At 29.9% G+C, this 20459-nt stretch overlaps 1 protein-coding gene across 2 annotated transcripts; it reads right to left on the bottom strand.

Annotated features, from left to right (window-relative positions):
- Positions 1 to 16741: 16741 nt before the first annotated feature.
- Positions 16742 to 20161, bottom strand: LOC149062439 (uncharacterized). Of its 2 annotated transcripts, XM_089217313.1 has the most exons (5): positions 19709 to 20161; positions 18863 to 18907; positions 18386 to 18588; positions 18177 to 18294; positions 16742 to 16910 (listed from the first exon to the last, which is right to left on the bottom strand). In XM_089217313.1, exons 2-5 carry the CDS (start codon positions 18871 to 18873, stop codon positions 16772 to 16774), a joined length of 471 nt encoding a protein of 156 aa, XP_089073439.1. In that variant the 5' UTR covers positions 18874 to 18907; positions 19709 to 20161; the 3' UTR covers positions 16742 to 16771. The 2 variants fall into 2 exon arrangements, with proteins under 2 accessions (XP_089073439.1, XP_089073438.1); XM_089217312.1 differs by lacking the exon at positions 19709 to 20161 and having other exon boundaries at positions 18386 to 18961.
- Positions 20162 to 20459: the final 298 nt, after the last annotated feature.

The following is a 20459-nucleotide window of genomic DNA, read 5'->3' as shown; positions in this document are numbered from 1 at the left end:
ATTTTTAATTACTGGTTCGATATTTGTGTCTTTCAAAGAGTCCTAGATACAACATACATAAAATTACATTTGACTATAAATATTGGATTTATTGCCAAAACCAAAGAATATAAAGACCATATTATTACTCCACTGATATTTGTATAATCATTTATTTAAAACTGCTTCTATTTGGATTTAAAATGTGATAATTACTAGATTTAAATATTGAAAATTACATGTAACATGTTAAAATCATAGTGATACTAATTTGTGTCATGCTATTCATATAAACATATAAATACACTTATGTATAATATACATACATATAAATCTGATAGTGTTTTTTATACAAATAATTTGTCTGCTTAAAAAAAATTAAAACATTTAAAAAAAGTAATAATTTATTTTTTAGTTAAGAATGTTTACACTCCATGTTTATACTTGTAGGCATAGGAAGTTACTTAGTTATTTGAAAATTAACTATATTATAATTTAAATAAATAAATGAAATGTTTATTATTTAATTTTATGTATTTGTATTCACATACATATTGAATAATATTATGTATATTTGTAATAATACTTATTACTACCTGTTATTTTTCAAAAATGATTTTCTTTTCTAATATATTAATTTGATTGCGTAACTCTAAATTTTCTTTTTTAAGTTCTTTCTAATTGAAAAAAAAAAACAAAATAAAAAGTATTTGTCGTAAATAAAAGTAATCATATTTGATATTTTAAATTCACAGATAATTACTTATTTTGAAATACTAACTTTTTCCAATTCTAACTTGCTGACCTCTTCAATGTATGCCTCATTTTCATTTAAAAATATTGTTGATTTGGAAATAAGTTCATAATTTTTCTAAAAAAAATGTTTTAAGAATACAAGTGTATTTAAGTGTTTATTGTTATTTTTTTTTTATTTGTTTTTTTTTTTGTATTTATGTCTTAATATTGTCAGGTTAGGTACATATACTATTTTTTGTAAAGAAAACTGAAAACTCAATCTTAATTCACGAGTAATAAAAAATATTTTTTGATTAAAAACGTTAAATTAATTTAAATCCTAAATTATTCGTTTACATCTAACTGTAATACAACTAATACGAGTACTGTGTAGTCTGTATAATAGATTACTTACTTGCTTTAATTCCTCATTTTCGATAACAATTGACTTGGCGGCTTCTGCTACCATTTTATAATAATCCAATTCGGATCCAGTAAAAGTCGGGTTATTTGAAACATATGCCGCAAACATTTTGAAAAAAAAAAACTTTCAAGACTAACAAAATATTAGAGAAAATATAAATAAATTTTAATAAAATTGAATGAAATCTGTTTGAGTTTATAAAACGCAATGGTTAAGAAATACGGATTGTAAATGTACAGATTATCTCCAAACGGGTACATGTATGTAGCCATGTAGGTACTAGGTACTAGATAGGATATTATTCGATAAGATCAAACATTGTTATCGATGTCATATTTCTTTACTATAAATAAACGGTATTTCAAACAATTAGTAACAGCAAAATAAAATATTGATTAAAATATTTTTTATTTTATACGTTTTGATCCATTGCAATTTTAAATTTTCATATGACTAGGAAAACTATTATTAGTTTATTAATTGATGTCAATTTTAAAAGTCTAGTAGAAAATGTATTAAAGATTAGCGTTTTTTTTTTAAGGAAAATATAATTTGCAGTACTTAATATGGGTTTAAGTATTTTTTTTTAAACAGAGATCCGAAACTTTATTTTGGCTGGGTTCACGGAGTACCCCAGGTCAACCCTTGCACTCCTGCATAAATATTTAGTATTTGGGGTTAAACATCGACAAACAAATTAAAATTATGACTAATTTTATTCTGATATACGGGTTCGCGGAAGAGATGCGAACCGTATGATAGCAATAAATGACAACACCATTTATTTTGCTACCTGTCGGTGCGCGTTGTGTGGTTAGGCATTTAAAATGCAATTTCTAAAAATGTTGAATAGCTCTCAAGCATAGAGTCTTGCATTGATTAGTGTTATTCATTCACTAAAATTCATTAAAAAATCCCCCCTCATAATGATTGCAAAAAAAGTATAGGGTTCCATTTCAATTTCTAAAGTTGACCCCTAAAATGTTGTTAACAATTATAAAGTGTGAAATCATAATAGATGTTTTTAAATAAAAATACTTTTGTATCATATATTTTGAATATTTATATGATAAAATGGCTGTAACATAAATTTTGAATCACCCTGTACATATATATGTATATATATAATATATAATATTATATATCATAGGGTAAGCTAATAATATAATAAACATAGCAATGGTATATTATTTATTATATTATATTTTTAATATTATATATTTATTATATTAGGTACCTATGTTATATTTATTATTGCTGTACTTATTAAAGATCAAAACATACGTATATTTTATTGTAGAGGATGGGCATTATAATGGTAAAAATCTTCTTTGTTTGGTTGAATACGTACTTCAATAAACTTTTTTATGTTGCATTTTTTTTTTGGCCATGCACGTGTACCTTTGTGATACCATGTATCGTAGGTATTGTAGGTACAACATCCACACTATTGTCCACATCAAAACAGACAATAGTCCACATAATTCTAAAAAAATTATATTTCTTATTAAACTATTAAAATATTAATTTTAATTTATTGGTATAGGTGCAAATGTTTGTTAAATTTAAGCTACTTTTGTTTTACTAATCTTTCATTATTGTATCTGTATATTAAATATTATATTTTATATAAAGCTAAATAATATAGGTTCAAAGTTTAGTTAAACTATCCATAAATATTATTCATAATGCTAATAACAATAAAAGTATAAAACATAAATTAATACACAATACACAGCGGCCATCTGTTTACATCATACTCACTATATTAATTAAGAATGAATAATTGGTATAGCCATAACGAAACCTTCAAAATGAAAAATCATCATTTTCATTTTAATATCAGATAAATCCCATTTACATAAATATTGAGAAAGGCTATTTAAGTTATAAATGTTCAGTTTTGATGATTTTAAAGGGCTAACAAACATTTCTTCCTGGTTTAAATACATTTTCCCAATAAAGATTTTATTATTCGAAGTCGTTGGTGATACAATGACAGTTATTTTTACTATTTCACCACTTTGAGTTGAAAAATAACAATTTGGTTCTTTGGTAGTAAATTAATTTTTTTCGATATCATTATTATGTTCTATATTTCCACTTTTACATTTTTCTTCATAACGTCGAACAACTTGTTGTAAAGGTTTTTCATGTTTACGGAGCGTATTTTTTAAATCCTTTATATAATTTTCAAAAGGGAACGCACTACAACAATCCAGTGGCCCAAATCTATTATAATCATCAGGTAAATGAATTAGGCTATGAAAATTGTATGACATAAACTGATTTAACAAAATAAACAAGAAGTTTACGAGCATAATCAACATATTGTTTATAGTTCGGGCTTAAAAGTATTCTCATTGCAACACTTAAGGCCATACAATTTTCATAACAGTCACTAGATAAGGTGTTTTTTAAAACTACTGGTCCTGTGTACAACAAAAACTGACGAAATTCAATAGCCTTCCAACGAGCTACATCTTCTATTGCCCTTGATTTCCGTGAAAAATCATAAGTCACAACAGTTTTAAGAGCCAAAAGAGAATTTGTATTTTTTCTAATTTTCCAACTAGGCAACCGAACAGTCTTGAACTACCTTGATGGTATTTTTATTACATCCTTTTGCATGATTGACACTAAAGACTTATGATCAGTTAGTGCATTTATTGTGAGACCAAAAATATAGTAATGAAATTTCCTACATGCAAATATTAAGCTAAGAAATTCTTTCTCGATTTGTGCATACGATATTTAAGTTTCTGGCATGCTGCGTGAAGCAAAAGCTATGGGTTTTTTGTCGTGGAGAAGACAGCATCCCAGACCGTCCTTTGACGCATCACATTGAATGGTTATTTCTTTATCTGGATTAAAGATTAGTATTGGTGATGTTACAAGTTCCTTTAATTCTTTTACAAGACGTTGGGGTATAATTGTATTTCATGTATATAGGATCTTGATTGTTGATATGTAAAATATATAAAACAGCGCGTTACAATATTATAATAATTAGTGTTAACAGGTGCACGATATTTAGCAAACGTTTGGGTGGGCGTTGTTAGCATTGCAACTTAGTTCTAAACGTTTTAAAATATTTAATGCACAGTGGATGTAAAACCAAATATATTCATCACTCCGCTTTGAATTTAAAATACAATGATTACATATTGTTATTGAGTCTGATGATTTGTCATAATATATAGTAATTTTATTTCAGGACTATCAGGCTAGGCTATTGTGCGTAGTGGATATATTAGATCGTCATTTGTGCTATGTCACACACAAAACCCAAATTCAAACATTTTCGTCGTTTTCGCAAAACGAACTCAAATACTTGGACACGCATAAGAGAATGCACCTTGAAGCGTGTGCTCAGTCTTCTCGTTTCTCCATTGAGCCGTGCGCAGTGTTCGTGGAGGATGGTGATGATGGTGCGAAGGCAGTGGCCTCAAATGACCTAAAGAGTGGTACTGTAATATCGGAACTATGTGGTAGGCTGGTGACGTTTAGGGAATCATTCCTTAAGCTTGGGAAAAATGATTTTTCCGTTGTCCACAGCACCTACAGGAAGAAATCGCAGTTATGGTTAGGGCCCGCTGCCTACGCAAATCATGACTGCGAAAGTAATTGTGATATATACTTTTTGAGAAGCGGTATGGCGTGCCTCCTTCGCACCAACAGGGAAATTCATGTCGGCGAGGAGATCACCACTTATTATGGGGAAAATTTTTACTATTTTGGGGAAAACAATGTGCAATGCCTTTGCTGCACTTGCAAGGACAAAGGTGAAGGTGCTTTTGCAAACACCGAACCAATAGAAGCGGAATCATGTCTCATGCAATGCGCTCATTGTCCAGCAAGGTTCAGGTTCAAATCGTGGTTGCTACGTCACTTGTTAAGATCCTTAGACATGGCCCAGTTTTCATGTGGGGATTGTGGTGTATGCTTCTTCAGGAAATCTGCACTGAAGAGGCATAGCCTGCAAGTGCATGGTACCGTGCGTAGTAAAGTGCAGTGCGCACTTTGCCACAAAAAAATCGTTAGAAAGGAAGATGCCCTTCGACACCAAGACAGAATACACCACAAGACGTTGCTTCACAAGTGTCCGGACTGTGAAAAAACATACAAGATATGTTGTATCACCACAATAAGAGACACTCAGATATCAAACCCTTTGCATGTGTAAATTGTGATGCGACGTTTCACACGTCGAACGCTCTATATAGGCACAAGAAAGATCGGCATTAAATTGTGAATGAAGTGGTATATAATAGTATATATTTATTAATTAGTAATGTTTTATAAATAACATTTATTTGTTAATTTAGAATAGGTTAGGTTATAATTTAATCTGCGAGCATTGAATTTATATTTTATTTTTTTGTGGCTGTTATTTTTAAAATGTAATTTATAATTATTTTTTTTTTTTAGATCTCACAGGTTCTTGAAGGAGTGGTGTATAGCTGATGTATAGTGAATTAGGCTTAATGGGAATACCATCACTTAACAAAAAAACGACTGCGTAAGTTTGTGCGACGGTCAGATTAGGTGCAATCTAACTTAACCTAGTGGATTAGGCCTCTTGGGGATACCACTTAAAAGGAAGTCGCTGAATTGAAATTAGAACGTCAGTCACGCAGCGATAAAGCCTTTCAACCAAGATCACAATCCCGTTCAAAATCTCGTTCAAGATACCGCCAGTGGGAACAACCGAGAGATGATTTATGTTTTTACCATACCAACTTTAAAATGAAAGCTAAAAAGTGTGTAGAACCCTGCAAACACTACACCACTTTTAAGCCGGAAAACTAGTCATCATATCTTCTATGGCAGTGGAAGATATGCCTTCATCAGACTGCCATAATATTAATGCAAGTCATCGTCTAACAGTACAGGATAAGATATCAGGTCAACAGTTCCTCATAGACACTGGATCAGATGTTTCTATCATACCTTGTACAAAGAGACATGATAGCATTGCCGACTTAAAGTTATTTGCAGCTAATAACACTCCAATCAACACATACGGAAAAACAACACTTACTGTGGACTTAAAGTATAAAAACTTATTTAATAGAACAAAAGTTTTCTGATATAATTGGAAAATTTCCAGAAGTTCTTATTTCACAACCGTATAACTCTGGTTGTAATCATCAAAGACAACACTACATCGAAACAAAAGGACCTCCAGTTTTTGAAAAACCCAGACGTTTATCACCAGAAAAGCTAGCTATAGCAAAGGAGGAGTTCGAGTCAATGGTGGCGTTGGGCATATGTAGACCATCAAAAAGCCCTTGGGCATCTCCACTTCAATTAGTCAAAAAAAAAGGACTAGATCAGTGGAGGCCCTGTGGTGACTACAGACGATTGAACGGTATTACTATCGAACACCGTTATCCAATAGCGCACATTCAAGATTTTAGCCATATGTTAGCAGGTAAAACTATTTTTTCGACTTTAGACCTGAAAAGAGCCTATCATCATATACCAATACACCCTCAACATATTCCTAAGACAGCAATAACAACTCCTTTCGGATTATTTGAGTTTGTTAGGATGAGTTTTGGACTCAAAAATGCAGCTCAATCTTTCCAGAGGTTCATTAACGAAGTGTTCACAGGACTAAACTTTTGTTTTGTATATATTGATGACATACTTATTGCATCAGTCAACGAAGAAGAACATAAAAAACACCTTTATCTTGTATTCCAACGCCTACATAAATATGGTTTGACTATCAACTTACAAAAGAGTATTTTCGGTGAGAAGACTGTAAAGTTTTTGGGATACAATATATCCGAAGAAGGAACATTACCAGATAAGGAAAGAATAACAGCTATTCAAGAATGCAAACCACCCAATACAGTTAAAGAACTGCGCCGATTCTTGGGTATGATAAATTTTTATAGAAGGTGGATTCCTGGAGCAGCTAAAAATCAAGGAATACTAAACAACTATTTGAAACAATCGACAAAGAATGACAGAAGACCAATTCAATGGACAACAGAGGCAGAGAAGGCATTTGAAACATGCAAGAAAGAACTTGCTGATGCTACCTTACTCACTCATCCTCGTATGAATACCATACTTGCATTGACTACAGATGCATCAGATAATGCGTTAGGAGCAGTGCTAGAACAAAAAGAAGTTAACAACAGCTGGGCACCATTAGCTTATTTTTCTAAACAATTATCAAAAGCTCAAAAGAATTACAGTACTTATGACAGAGAACTGTTGGCCATTTATACAGCAGTTAAACATTTCAAATATATGCTCGAAGGTCAAATATTCATCATATACACAGATCATAAACCTATTGTAACAGCTTTTGAACAAAAATCATCCAAAGCTTCACCCAGGCAGCTAAGACATCTTGATTTTATTAGCCAATTTACAACAAACATTGAATACATAGCAGGTAAAAAAAATATTACTGCAGATTTTCTATCCAGAATTGAAGCTATAGATTTTCCAACCACAATAGACTATGATTCATTACAAACACATCAGGAAAACGATTCAGAGCTCCAGCACTTGTTAACAGCAAACACAGGTCTAGTATTAAAAAAATTAAAATTTGGTACAAATGATACATACATTTATTGTGACACATCCACCAAAAATATTCGTCCGTACATACCAATTAACTTCAGAAAAGCAGTGTTTGCAACTGTCCACAACATAGCACACCCAGGCCAACGACAAACAAGCAAACTAATAGCATCAAGATACGTGTGGCCATCTATGCGAAAAGACTGTACAAGATGGGCAAAATGTTGTATCCAATGTCAAAAAGCAAAAGTTCACCGTCATACTCCAAGTCCTTTCCAGAAATTTGATATACCAGCAGTTAGGTTTCGTCAGGTACATATTGACCTGATAGGACCACTACCACTAGTAAAAGGAAATAGGTATTGTTTAACTTGTATAGATAGATATACTAGTTGGCCTGAAGTGATTCCGTTACCAGATATGTTGACAGAAAGGCTGGTACCGAATTCCGTCCCGGGCCCCCTATGGTTCCATAACTGAAGACCGAATTCCGTCCCGGGGGCGGAGCAACTATGTCCGAATTCCGTCCCGGGGGTGGATAAACAATGTCCGAATTCCGTCCCGACTAGTTTTAGACGGTATTAATATAAGTTCAATTGTTATAGAACTTCAAGAGGCTTCGCCTGACATTAAGCGTAGGTATCGTTTTTTTGTACTATCGCAATTATTTGCAATAAAAATTTATATTTATATTTATACTTCATAACCAAACATATTTCAATTCACAGAAGCTGTAAAAGCTGTGCAAACTGAAATTTATATAAAAATGCGGAGTACATTGCCAAAATCAAAAATAACATTGGAGAGAGAACAGTTTTTAAATGATAAAATGATGCTTTGGAAAAGTCGAAACATAGATCGACACCAGTTTGTGTGTCAGGTGTCGTCTAAGTTTTTACCAGCATATTTCAAATCTAAAAAATAATAATTTAAAAAAAAATTACACATAACATATATTATACTTATACACTTAAATTTATTAAAATACTTATATGACTGTCATATTTATACATAAATGGCATATACTGTAAATGGAGTTTTTTTTTGCTCCGTATATTAATAATAAATAAGGCTGTTTTTGCCGGATTTTACATTTTTAAACATGCCAGCAAAGCTGCCAGTCCTAAGCCTGGAGAAAATGTGAAGGAAAATGTTACTGCCACCTATATCATAGTTACAGGTAGTAGGGCGGAATTCGGACTTAGTTTATCCACCCCCGGGACGGAATTCGGACATAGTTGCTCCGCCCCCGGGACGGAATTCGGTCATTTTCAGCAACCCGGGACGGAATTCGGCAATTGCCGACAGAAACAGTAGCAGAAGCTTTCTTCAACACATGGATATCTAGATTTGGAATACCTGAGAAAATCACCACAGACCAGGGAAGACAATTTGAAAGCAATTTGTTCACAACATTTACCAACTTACTTGGCATAAAACGATCTCGCACAACGCCTTATCATCCTCAGGCGAATGGGAAGATTGAACGCTTCCACAGGACACTTAAACAAACAATTATGGCTTGTGAGAAATCAGATTGGGTAAGCACATTACCAATCATATTATTAGGTTTAAGATGTGCATTAAAGAAAGATGCTGACATAACGCCAGCAGAAATGGTATACGGACAAACATTACGTTTACCTGGTGATTTTTTTTAAGAGAATAACACTTCTGATATACTACCCGAAACACTAGTTAATCAGCTAAAAGTAAAATTCAATGAATTGACACCTACATCAACAATTCACAACTCTAGCAGGAAACCATTTATAGCACCGGAATTCAAAACTGCAAACCATGTATTTGTACGACATGACGCTGTAAGAAAACCACTACAGATGCCATATGATGGACCGTTCAAAGTCAATAGCAGGACAGAAAAATATTTTAACATCGACATAAACGGTAATTCAAAAAACATATCCATAGACAGACTGAAACCTGCGTTCCTACCTCAAGAAGACTCAATCCAACATGACCACTCATACGAAGTGAAGGCGAAAATGAGGAAGTCAGTGAGCTTCAAAACATGTTCCTTGAATACTAATATTAATGTAAATTGTATTTAATTTTATTTTCATTATTTTATTTGTACAACAAATACTCAACTCTTAAGACCGAGTAACTTAGATTTTAGAATTTGTTATCATTATCATATTTGTTTATTGTCATTTGTTATCAAGTATTCGACTCCGTCACTCGGAGGGGAGTAGTGTGGGAGCAGTGGTAACACTGCCTACTAGCGTTCCGTTTTCCATTCCTTCGCCATGACACACACACTTTTTCTTTTACTCTCGTTTTTGTTCATTGTAGTGGTGGTAAACTGCTAATAATATTTTTAACAACTGCTATTGCTATTGCTATTGAAAAATAGCAATGAAAAATAGCTGCTATTGCTATTTTTTAACATGGTGAAGGAAATTACTGCTAAAGCACCCGGGTAGAAAAAGTATCAGCAAATAGCAGTCAATATTTTAAGTAAATAAACGTTTTAACTGCTATAGCAGTTTTATTTGTATGCGTTGAGCGTTCATCATTCCAATATTCCATAGTATAAATTATGTATAAATAAATCTAACTAGTAAATATTCGAAGATCAAAACAGATATTACTGATATTAGTTTAATTATAGACTCGAGATACTGTAAATAGCGTAAATATAACAATAAAAATGATAATTTAAATATTCAATATAAATAAAAATAGACATATTATACCCCTCGCACACATACAAAGAAATCACAGGAACTCGTGTATACTGTAATTACTAATTGTGCTGTTAGTCGTAACTCTAGGGCTATAGGCTGAAGTAATTATTTATTTATTTAAAAGTTCCTAGTCAAAAAAAATGAACAAAAAATTAAGTAATGTGTGGTCTCACTTCACGGTAATTGAAAATACTACGTTTGCAAAATGTGATATTTGCAAACGTAAGTATTCATATAAAACTAGTATAACAAATTTAAAAACTCACTTGGCTAGTGCACATTGGATACAAATAAATGCATCAAAAGTAAGTAATTAAAAAGTTGATTAATTTTTTTCAATTTATTGACTGGGGGAGGACAACATTTTGGAAAACCTACATCAATAGAAGAGATTGAGATGTTGAAAACCTGATTCCAAACACCAAAATATTTTTAAATAATAAACATAAACTTAATAGAACACATGTCACATATAACTTCATATAACTTTATAGCACAATTGTTTTTGGTATTTATTAATAATTAGTTATAATTAAGTCAATCTTTTATAAAAGTCCTTGATACCTTTATAACTAAAAATTTGCTACTGCACATAGTAGTCTATAAAATCATTTTAATATTTTGTGTTTTAAAAATATTTAATTTAAATGGTTTAAACTTTTATAGAACATATTATAATATTTTAATATTCTTTTAAGCTTTCAGTCTAAATATTGCACATAAAATAAGTAGCTATAAATCTAAAAAAATTTTATTGTTTAAAATTGATACTTATTATACTTTGAAAATAGTAACAAAATTGATGGTTAAGACATAAAAGTGTATTATTATTTATTATACTTAAAAGTTAAAATATTTTAAATTTTTATTATTGCTAGATAGTAGATAGTCTGTTTTATAGCAGCTTAGTAGCAATAAAACTTAAGACCAAACGAAAGATTATTAAAAGTTCCTCCCAAGAAGTTTACTGTTTATTGTAATGCTTAACTTTTCTATAAATTATTAAACATATATCTAGTTTGAAGTTTCTTTAAATAGCTAAATAGGTATATAAAATAATTTATGAAACTCTATTGTAATATAATATGATGTGTTTATCCTATTTTGGTTTGTAATCTAAAATTAAACCAATAAAGTAAATAATTAGTTGTTTAGAAAATTGTATATTAGGCATATTAAAAAAAAACATTCTGTCTCTAAAAAGAGTACATTTAAATCTAGTTTTAGTAAGTTATTAGTTATGAAAAATTGACAAATCTATTTTCAGGGGTGCCTCCAAATTATAGTTTATTATATTATTATAGTTTATATTATTATTATTACACACTATGGCACCACAAAACCTAGTTGAGGCACTATACCAACGTTTATGTATATATAAATTATAAGTATAAATATTAAATAATATTTTTTAATATGATTAGTTTTTACTCTATCAATTAGCAAGTCCCAGTAATGTGTTTAAAATATTATAATAATAATAAATAAATTGTAAAAAAGTAAATTATGTTTAAAAATATATAATCAAATAATCAAATAGACTTCAATGACAAAAACCATAGTTTATCTATCTCTTAAAATTTTAATCATACAGACTTAATAACTTATGTTATTCAATTGTAATAGTCGATTGTAAATGAAGAAATTATAGATCAACCAGAACCTGTAAATGCAAATAAAACCACTATTGATGAATCTTCAACTGCTACAACGTACCCAGGGCCATCATCATCAAGCAGTAAAAATAATGAAGAACCTCAAACTCAAATTGGAACACGTAAGCGAAAACAAGCAAATATTGCAGGCTACATTCCACAAAAAATGACAATAGATGTGCAAAAAAAAATTGACAGTTCTCTCATGAAAATATTTTACAAAGATTTTCAACCGTTCAGTGTAGTTGAAGATAAAGGTTTTTCAGAATTTGTCAAGACATTAAATCCATCATATAAACTTCCTGACCGTCGTTCGATATCTAAGACTCATATACCATCTTTATACCAAAAATGTTTACAGGAAACTAAAGACTTATTGGCTAATGAACTTATATCTGCTTGTCTTACTACTGACTGTTGGACTTCAAGATCCAATGATGGTTATATCGCAATAACAATACATTTTATAGATACTACATTTAAATTAAGATCTGTATTGTTAGGTTGTTTAAATTTCAATGATCATCATACTAGTCATAATTTAAGTACAAAGATTAAAGAAATATTGATTGATTGGAATTTAGAAAATAAAATTATCTTTTCTGTGTCTGATAATGCCAACAACATTAAAAGAGCTTTAACTATATTGCAACTAAAAAATTTCGGTTGTTTTGCCCACACCATGAACCTAATAGTTCAATCAGCTTTAACATTGGAAAAAGACTTAATAGAAAAAGTAGAAAATATTGTTTCACGGTTTTGAAGGAGTACTAATGCTAGTCAACAATTATTAACTTGTCAAATTAACAGTGGAATGAAAGATCCTAAAAAACTTATACAAGACATTTGTACCCGATGGAACTCTACATATTACATGTTGGATCGATTCGTTGAGTTAGAAATATACATAAGAAGCACTTTAGGACTTATAGATAACCCCCCTGAATCATTAACTCCTGAGGAATGGACTGTGGTGAAAGAACTTATTCAAATATTAAAACCTTTTGAAGAAGCTACCAAAGCTGTTAGCGGTGAAAAATATATGACTGCTTCTATTATAATTATTATTGCAGAAGGGCTACAAAATGTTTGTAATGAAATGCTGAAGAAAGATTTTTCAATTCGAGTAAAGAGTGTTTTAAAAAAATTAGTAAGTGAAATGGTTAACAAAGATAGATGGGGAAATATTGAACAGAGCAAAACTTTACGTTGTTGTACTTTCCTGGATCCTAGGTTCAAAGATGTTTTGTTTTCCACTTCAATTAAACAATGGACTAAAAATGATATTACCGAACAGGTGTCTAGAATTATATCTGAAGAAAGGTCAACTTGTATTCAAAATGTAATAACACCTAACATTCAAGAAACTGAAACTACGGAAATGTTAAGAGACAATGCTAAAAATGAGTTATCAATCTGGAAAACAATCGATGAAAAAGTTGCTAAAGTACAACCAACAGGAACATCTACGTCTCGATCTATAATAGAAATTCAAAGATATCTTGAAGAACCTGTTCAAAACAGAACTTGTGACGCTTTGCAATGGTGGGCAAAAAATAGCTACAACTATCCATATTTGAGCCAGTTGGCAAGAAAACAACTTTGTTGTTTAGGTACTTCAGTGCCATGTGAACGTGTTTTTTCTAAGGCTGGTTTGCTAATAACTGATCGTCGATGTTCTCTAAGTAAAAAAAAAAGTTGAAATGTTGTTATTCCTGAACCAAAATGCATAATTATTAATTAACTACTTTTTAGACTATTCAATAAGTATTTCAATTTGTATCGTTTTATGTTAATTTTACCAGGTATAGGTACTATGATTATTTTTAATTTTAATTCAAATTTCAAATTCAAATACAAAAAGAAAATTGTATGTTTACTTCATATTAATCAGTAATCACTCTTTAATTAAACAAGAATATAAATATTTAAATACTATTTTAATGTCTATTATGTTTTTTTTATTTGTGGTACCTAACACCACAGGGCACAGATTAAGTAAATACAGATTAAGTAATTTACTTAATCTGTGCTAACACCAAGTCACCAACACGATAACATCAGTATAATATAGTAAATAGTAATCACTCACGATATCATGATAATTGATAACAACAATTTACGGTTTAACAGTGTGACAAAGTGAGTAATTTAATAATATAATAACATATATATTATATTTGCACTTTAGCAGCTCTATCTAATAAATAGCAATAGTTGGCAGCAGATAAAATAATAATAATATATATTATATAAACTAGCAATAGCAGCTACTTATTAATTTGTTTAGCAACCTGCTATTGCTAATAGAAAATAGCAGTGCTATTTACTCTGCTACTGCTATTATCATACCACCACTAGTTAATTGTATCATATATGGTTATTAGCCATGCCGTATGTATTGTTAATTTAATAAAATATTTATTACTTTAGTACGAAAAGTATCATTTTTATTAGTCTATACGTACAATATCATGTTTAAGTACTGTTATTTTCAGAGAAAATAGAAGATAATAAAATCTATTATCTATGGTTATTTGGTGTTAGTGGAGGAATACCGTCTCGCACTAACGACCAACGCTGAAATCTGACTTCACGGGCGTGAATCAGAAGGAAAAGGACTAGACACACGGTCATTGGACCGGTCGGTCGAGGGTAAAAACAGATAATAAAATAGAACACCGAATTATTATCGTAGGACACTGGTGTGTCGTTAAACGTTTATTTTGTTGAGACGCAAGTAATATTGATACAAAATAACGACGAGTCGCTTGTCGATAAAACCAAATATCGTTTTCGCGGACAAAAGGTAGTCGAAAGGACGTGGTCGGTAGCTCGTAAAAGACGTAGTGATTTGGTGTCGGGCGCGACGGTGCAACGATCGTCTCGTTGCGCAGCGCGCGCTACGATCGGTCGTACGTCCGGCGGCGAGATGAGCCGGCGGGACGTAGAGGGGGCGAGATGCGAGTTCGGTCGGTCGGTGCAAGGAGCATAAATATTACTCGCGAACACAAGTGTGTTAAAATTTATACAATGCAAAAAGGACGGGCGGTAACGTTGGTACAATGTTGCATGTGATGAGTCGGAGAATAACCACAGTTATTATATATAACAAAATAATGATACTTTTTTTGTTGATAACTGAAACTTATCAATTAATATCTGTACATTAGAATTTAATAATTAGTACATAATATTGTATACAATATCAAAGAGCCATGGGGGCGGATCTGTCAAATACTTCTGCCGGATACCAACGGAATCATGCACATTTTAAGAAACACAATTATTCGTACTTACGTTTTCAACTAAAATATTTAAAATGTTCGTGCAATATTGCCATATTTCTAAAATCTTACGCAGTGTTTGGGAAGAACGTCGTTCAATAACGCGTGTTCATACTTAGTGAACGATTAACGCGAACGTTACTCATTTTTTCAAATTGAACGTGAATAAGATGAATGGCGATTATATATTATTTTAACAATTTTTGAGACTCATAATTCATTTACAAATAATTAATAAATATGTTTAAAAAATATTGATTAATTGTATTTTATAATAATATATTTTGATTATGATACTATGAATATTATGAAAATACGAATGAAATTAATTTAGTGATGAACGACCTAATCAACAATTTCATTATTTTTTTAGTGAACGTTCCGAATATTAAGTTTAATTTAAAAAATGACTAATTTATAGCTTTTTATTACATTCGTATTGTATACCTACATGATTAGAAATCTCAAAGCCTCAAACTATAGTTCTTACGTCTTATGGTTGTCTTTTTGATACACCACGTCATTCATTTAATACTACACCCTCTCTATCATGTCGCATAAATTTATGAAAGATACAATGAAATTCCGCGTATCTACTGAAAGCTAATGTGCATTCAGATCAATTTCATATTAGTATTAGAAAAATTAAATTAATACTGTGATTTTTAATAAATATTAATGGTTGATTTTGACTCTTACTACTCTTAATAACAGCCGAAAGTAATGACAGAAAGTCATCTGTCATTGGTACCTATATAGATAGTAGGTACTGTATTTTTTAATACTTTTTATACACAAAACCTTTTTCAGAGAAAGCTATAACCACGAACTAAGATATATCTTAGTTCATGGCTATAACTAACTCATTAAGCATCACACATGGAAACTAGTATGGTAACACAGTTTCTCAGTGATTACAGAGTTAATATTGTTAACGTAAAACATATCAACAACTATATGAGCTCCATGTAAAAAAAAAAAAAAAATAATTTATCTTAATGGTTTGATAAAGAACTACAATTTTTTTAGACCGACTAAATCAAATAACAATATCTTTTCGAATTTGAAAGCTCAATAGATAAAGAAATCTAAAACATTTTCACGATTATATACTCCAGTCCAAAAGTAAAAATGTGTAAATAGTCGTTCTACACACTCAAACGCTGGTTCTCGCGGCTTACCAAACATTGCATTATTATTCATATGTGTTAAGCATACATATAAAAGGTTACTGACCCATTGTAAAATTAAAATGATATAAAATAAAATAAATAAATAAAAGTTTATTTGTATGAAGAAAATATATCATATAATTAAATGATTCCCATTACTTAAAAAAAATATATATATACATATATGTTATTGATACAAACAATATATCTTAAAAATATCTTTAGTTAAATATTGCAGAAAGTTAAAAACATAAATTTATGAAGATGGCAATAGAAAATAATATTGATCATCATAATAATATTCTGTAGTGGTTGTAGTTGGACGCATGGTGGTTGTTGTAGTAGTAGTTGTAGTGGTAGTTGGAAGACTGGTGGTTGTAGTTTCATTCTTATTACTGTAATTATAAAGGCATAATATTGTTTATTGGACCATGACAGTTTAACTTTTATGAATATGAAGTTCTATCTTTGCTATATAGAAAGATTTATGAGTACATTGACTAGGCCACAGTTGAATTATAACTGAATAACAAGAATAGGAATATATATTATATAATTAATGGCAATTATAAGAAACAATATCTATCGTTATAAAGATTAAAATTAAGTCACTCATAAAAAATGTATATTATAGTGTCACACATATCTTCTTTATAATTTGTAGCAAAAAAAAAAACTGACAAGTGGATACCGCTCATTAATAAATTTAAATTATAATGATATCTTAAAATAAATTTAGTAATATTATAGTCTGAAAGTCTGCCTTTAAATCGAATCGTTTTTTGTATAAAATAATTATTTAATATTACTATTTTCTGAATTAAAGTTAAACACATCCATTACAACATTTTCACAAGGCACCTAATGTTCAGCAGTGTACATATTTACCCATTTGCCCGTTTTATAAACTCCAAAACAAATATTACTCAACCTACCTACCAGTTAAGAAGTTTACAACTAAACATAATTATATTAAATCAAATCATTATTTTAAAATATTATAAATATAATATATTAGGAAGGTAATTTGGATTTTTATAATGTGGTTTTGCAGTAGCGTTGGTATTAGTCGGTCGAGTCGGTGATCATTAACTCTGAGATTTGTCTTTTTATCACTATAAATATTAAATTAAACATAAATTTAACACAATATTTAACATTTTTGAAACAAATTCTTTTTTTTGTTTAATATTTGTGTCAGGTTATAAAACTATTAGAGAGTTTTTACTTTTGAGTCTCAAACTATCAACTAGATTTACTTTTTTGTTAGAAAACGGACTGTTGTAGAAAACATATGTTTAACTAAATTAATTAACTATAATTTTTTATATGATGTAATATAATATAAATATCCGTATAAAATAGTTAATAAGTTCTCCGATTTAAGTTTGCCGTGACAAGGATATGTTTGAGTTTGAAAGATACAGTTAAATGCAATTTCTATGATCATCCTAACCTAAACAATACCCACGTAAATATTGTGGTTGTCTAATATTTTAAAAGATAATAATAAAAAAATTTAAATTTCGTACAACAGATCGTACAACTTCAAATTTTCGAATGGTATAATGCCTACCTATAATTGTAAAAATGTTTAAAATTCAACACAATTGTATTGAATTTTACTAATATTAAAAGTTATCATTAATAAAAAGGTATACCTTTTCCGTGTCCCTGGACAATTTGATTTTATGAAATTTAAGCTGCATTCCATAAGACAGCAATGTTTTTTAAGAAATTTGTGTTTATTTTTCTTGATTTTTGATTTGCCAACAGTATCTAAAACGGGGCACATGCATAATTAGGTACATCCATGCATAATAATAATGTAGTTTTTATAGATGGTGACAAAAGTGACACTTTCATTTACCTCTTGGATTCCTCTGAGATTCCAGGAATTGGAGCCTTCTAGGCATCTCTTCACATAATATTGTTATAGAACTTTCGAGTAATTCTCCGCAATATTTTTGTTTATGTTCATATACATTAATATCACCTCGCACGGCAGCGGTCACCGACGCATCAAAGGCTATGTTGCAGGTCCACATTATAATAAATATTTTTAGACAAATCCTTAAATACAACACAAGAATATGCATAAATATTTTTAATAATTAATAATTTGAGGGTGGCAAACAACTAACAAGAGGCTAAATCATTTAAATAGAGTAGGTACCACTTATTTGTTAAAAATATTTCATTGAACATAATCAAATTATTACAAGATAAACCACCTTATATGAATACTTTAGATGTAAATTGAAACTGACAAATAACTAAGTTATGTAAAACTGACTGGGGTATCTAATGGAAGTATTCCACCTTTAATCATTTTTAAAGTACTTACATCGTCTTCATTTATGGTATCAGCTCTGTGGCAATTTTTTATGTCCTTTAAAAATATAAAAGATACATTGTTTTAACAACCTTTCTAAAACAGTTTGTAACTAATAGTAAAAAGTAAAACTATCATTAATATCAGTAATAATCATAATAATAATAGTAATTAATGTTATACAGGATATAGTTTTGTATATAGAATAATATAACGTCATATTGTTTTACATTTTTTTTTTAAGATATAGTACAAGTTTTTAATTAGGAATCGATTGATTGAAAAACAATTTTTATAACATCTATTCTATAGTAGATTAACTTCAAATAAAAATAATAATAACATCAATAATATGACATTGTGAAACAGTTGAAACTAAGATATCAAACAGCATTAATTCATTACTAAAATACCTATGATGTCTTAATTAAATTAAAATAAATTTATTGCATGTTTTTTGTACTACAATTTAATATATAATTATCATGTTATAATATTAAATAAAATGATTATAAACATTAAATTTATTAACATATTTTAACTGTGACATAATTTATACTTGAGCCAACTAAAAACTGTAATACCTAACTAAAAATTCTTAAAATATTCAAGTTTCAATATTATAAGGATGAAGTCAAGTTAGAATATGGAATAATTTATTCCGAATATTCTATGATTAAAATTTATTACTTTAATGAAATTGATTTTTTTAAAGATATTATATATATATATATATATTGTTTCCTCTCTCCTAATATCGTTATAATTATCAGGTTTTATCCATAAATATTAACAATTGAAAAAAAATATTATACCTCAATACGTTTAAACTTATTAAAATTATAATAAATAACCAACCTTTAAGCCACACGTATCGTATTTCAAAAAGAATTGAAATCAAAAAAAATTCTGCGACGATTGATGAGTAAAATTCACAGCCACTCTATACCGAACAACTGGATAACCGGCGACTGCGTCGGTGTAATTTGGCAACAGTACTTATTCGAGTGATTCGTATATATTATGCCGATCATGGCAATAGTGGAATCGAAATGTCCAATTGCTAAAATACGCCCTCTTCCGGTCGCATCCATAAGTAACAATTAACGTGGTTGCAACGTACTCCTCTACATAACGAGTGTATATATAGTATGATTATAACGATACAGAATGAAAGGGGAATATAGCCATTTTTGATAATGTCAATGAGAACTCCCTTTAGATTCCTATAACATTGATTTTTAAATGTATACCACATTTTACCTGCATTGTGAGAAGAGTATCTTCTTTACTTTAATATAAAATTTTGATGATAAGAGAACAATTAGTAGGTACAATATTATGTCGTGACGATCGATAGTTACGATAACGACTGTGGTCTGTACTCAATAGAAATCATTAAATACATGTTTCAATAACTGTTATCACAACTTGAGAGTTGAGACGTAGAATCATTAAACATGTAGGTTATTCACATTTCTAAAATACAATTTCCCATAACAAATCAGAATACATTTGTATCCTGATTTTACATCAATTTCTTTAAGCGAATACTCATATAATCGTATGAATGAATATCTTTAATGATATCTTTACTGTGAAAAGTTAG

Source organism: Diuraphis noxia, unplaced genomic scaffold, assembly GCF_037042655.1.
Source record: "Diuraphis noxia isolate RWA-SAM2 unplaced genomic scaffold, SU_Dnox_SAM2 contig0001, whole genome shotgun sequence".
Lineage (NCBI taxonomy): Eukaryota > Metazoa > Arthropoda > Insecta > Hemiptera > Aphididae > Diuraphis > Diuraphis noxia.
The sequence above is the reverse complement of the archived record's forward strand: the minus strand, read 5'-3'. Positions and strand labels throughout refer to the sequence as shown.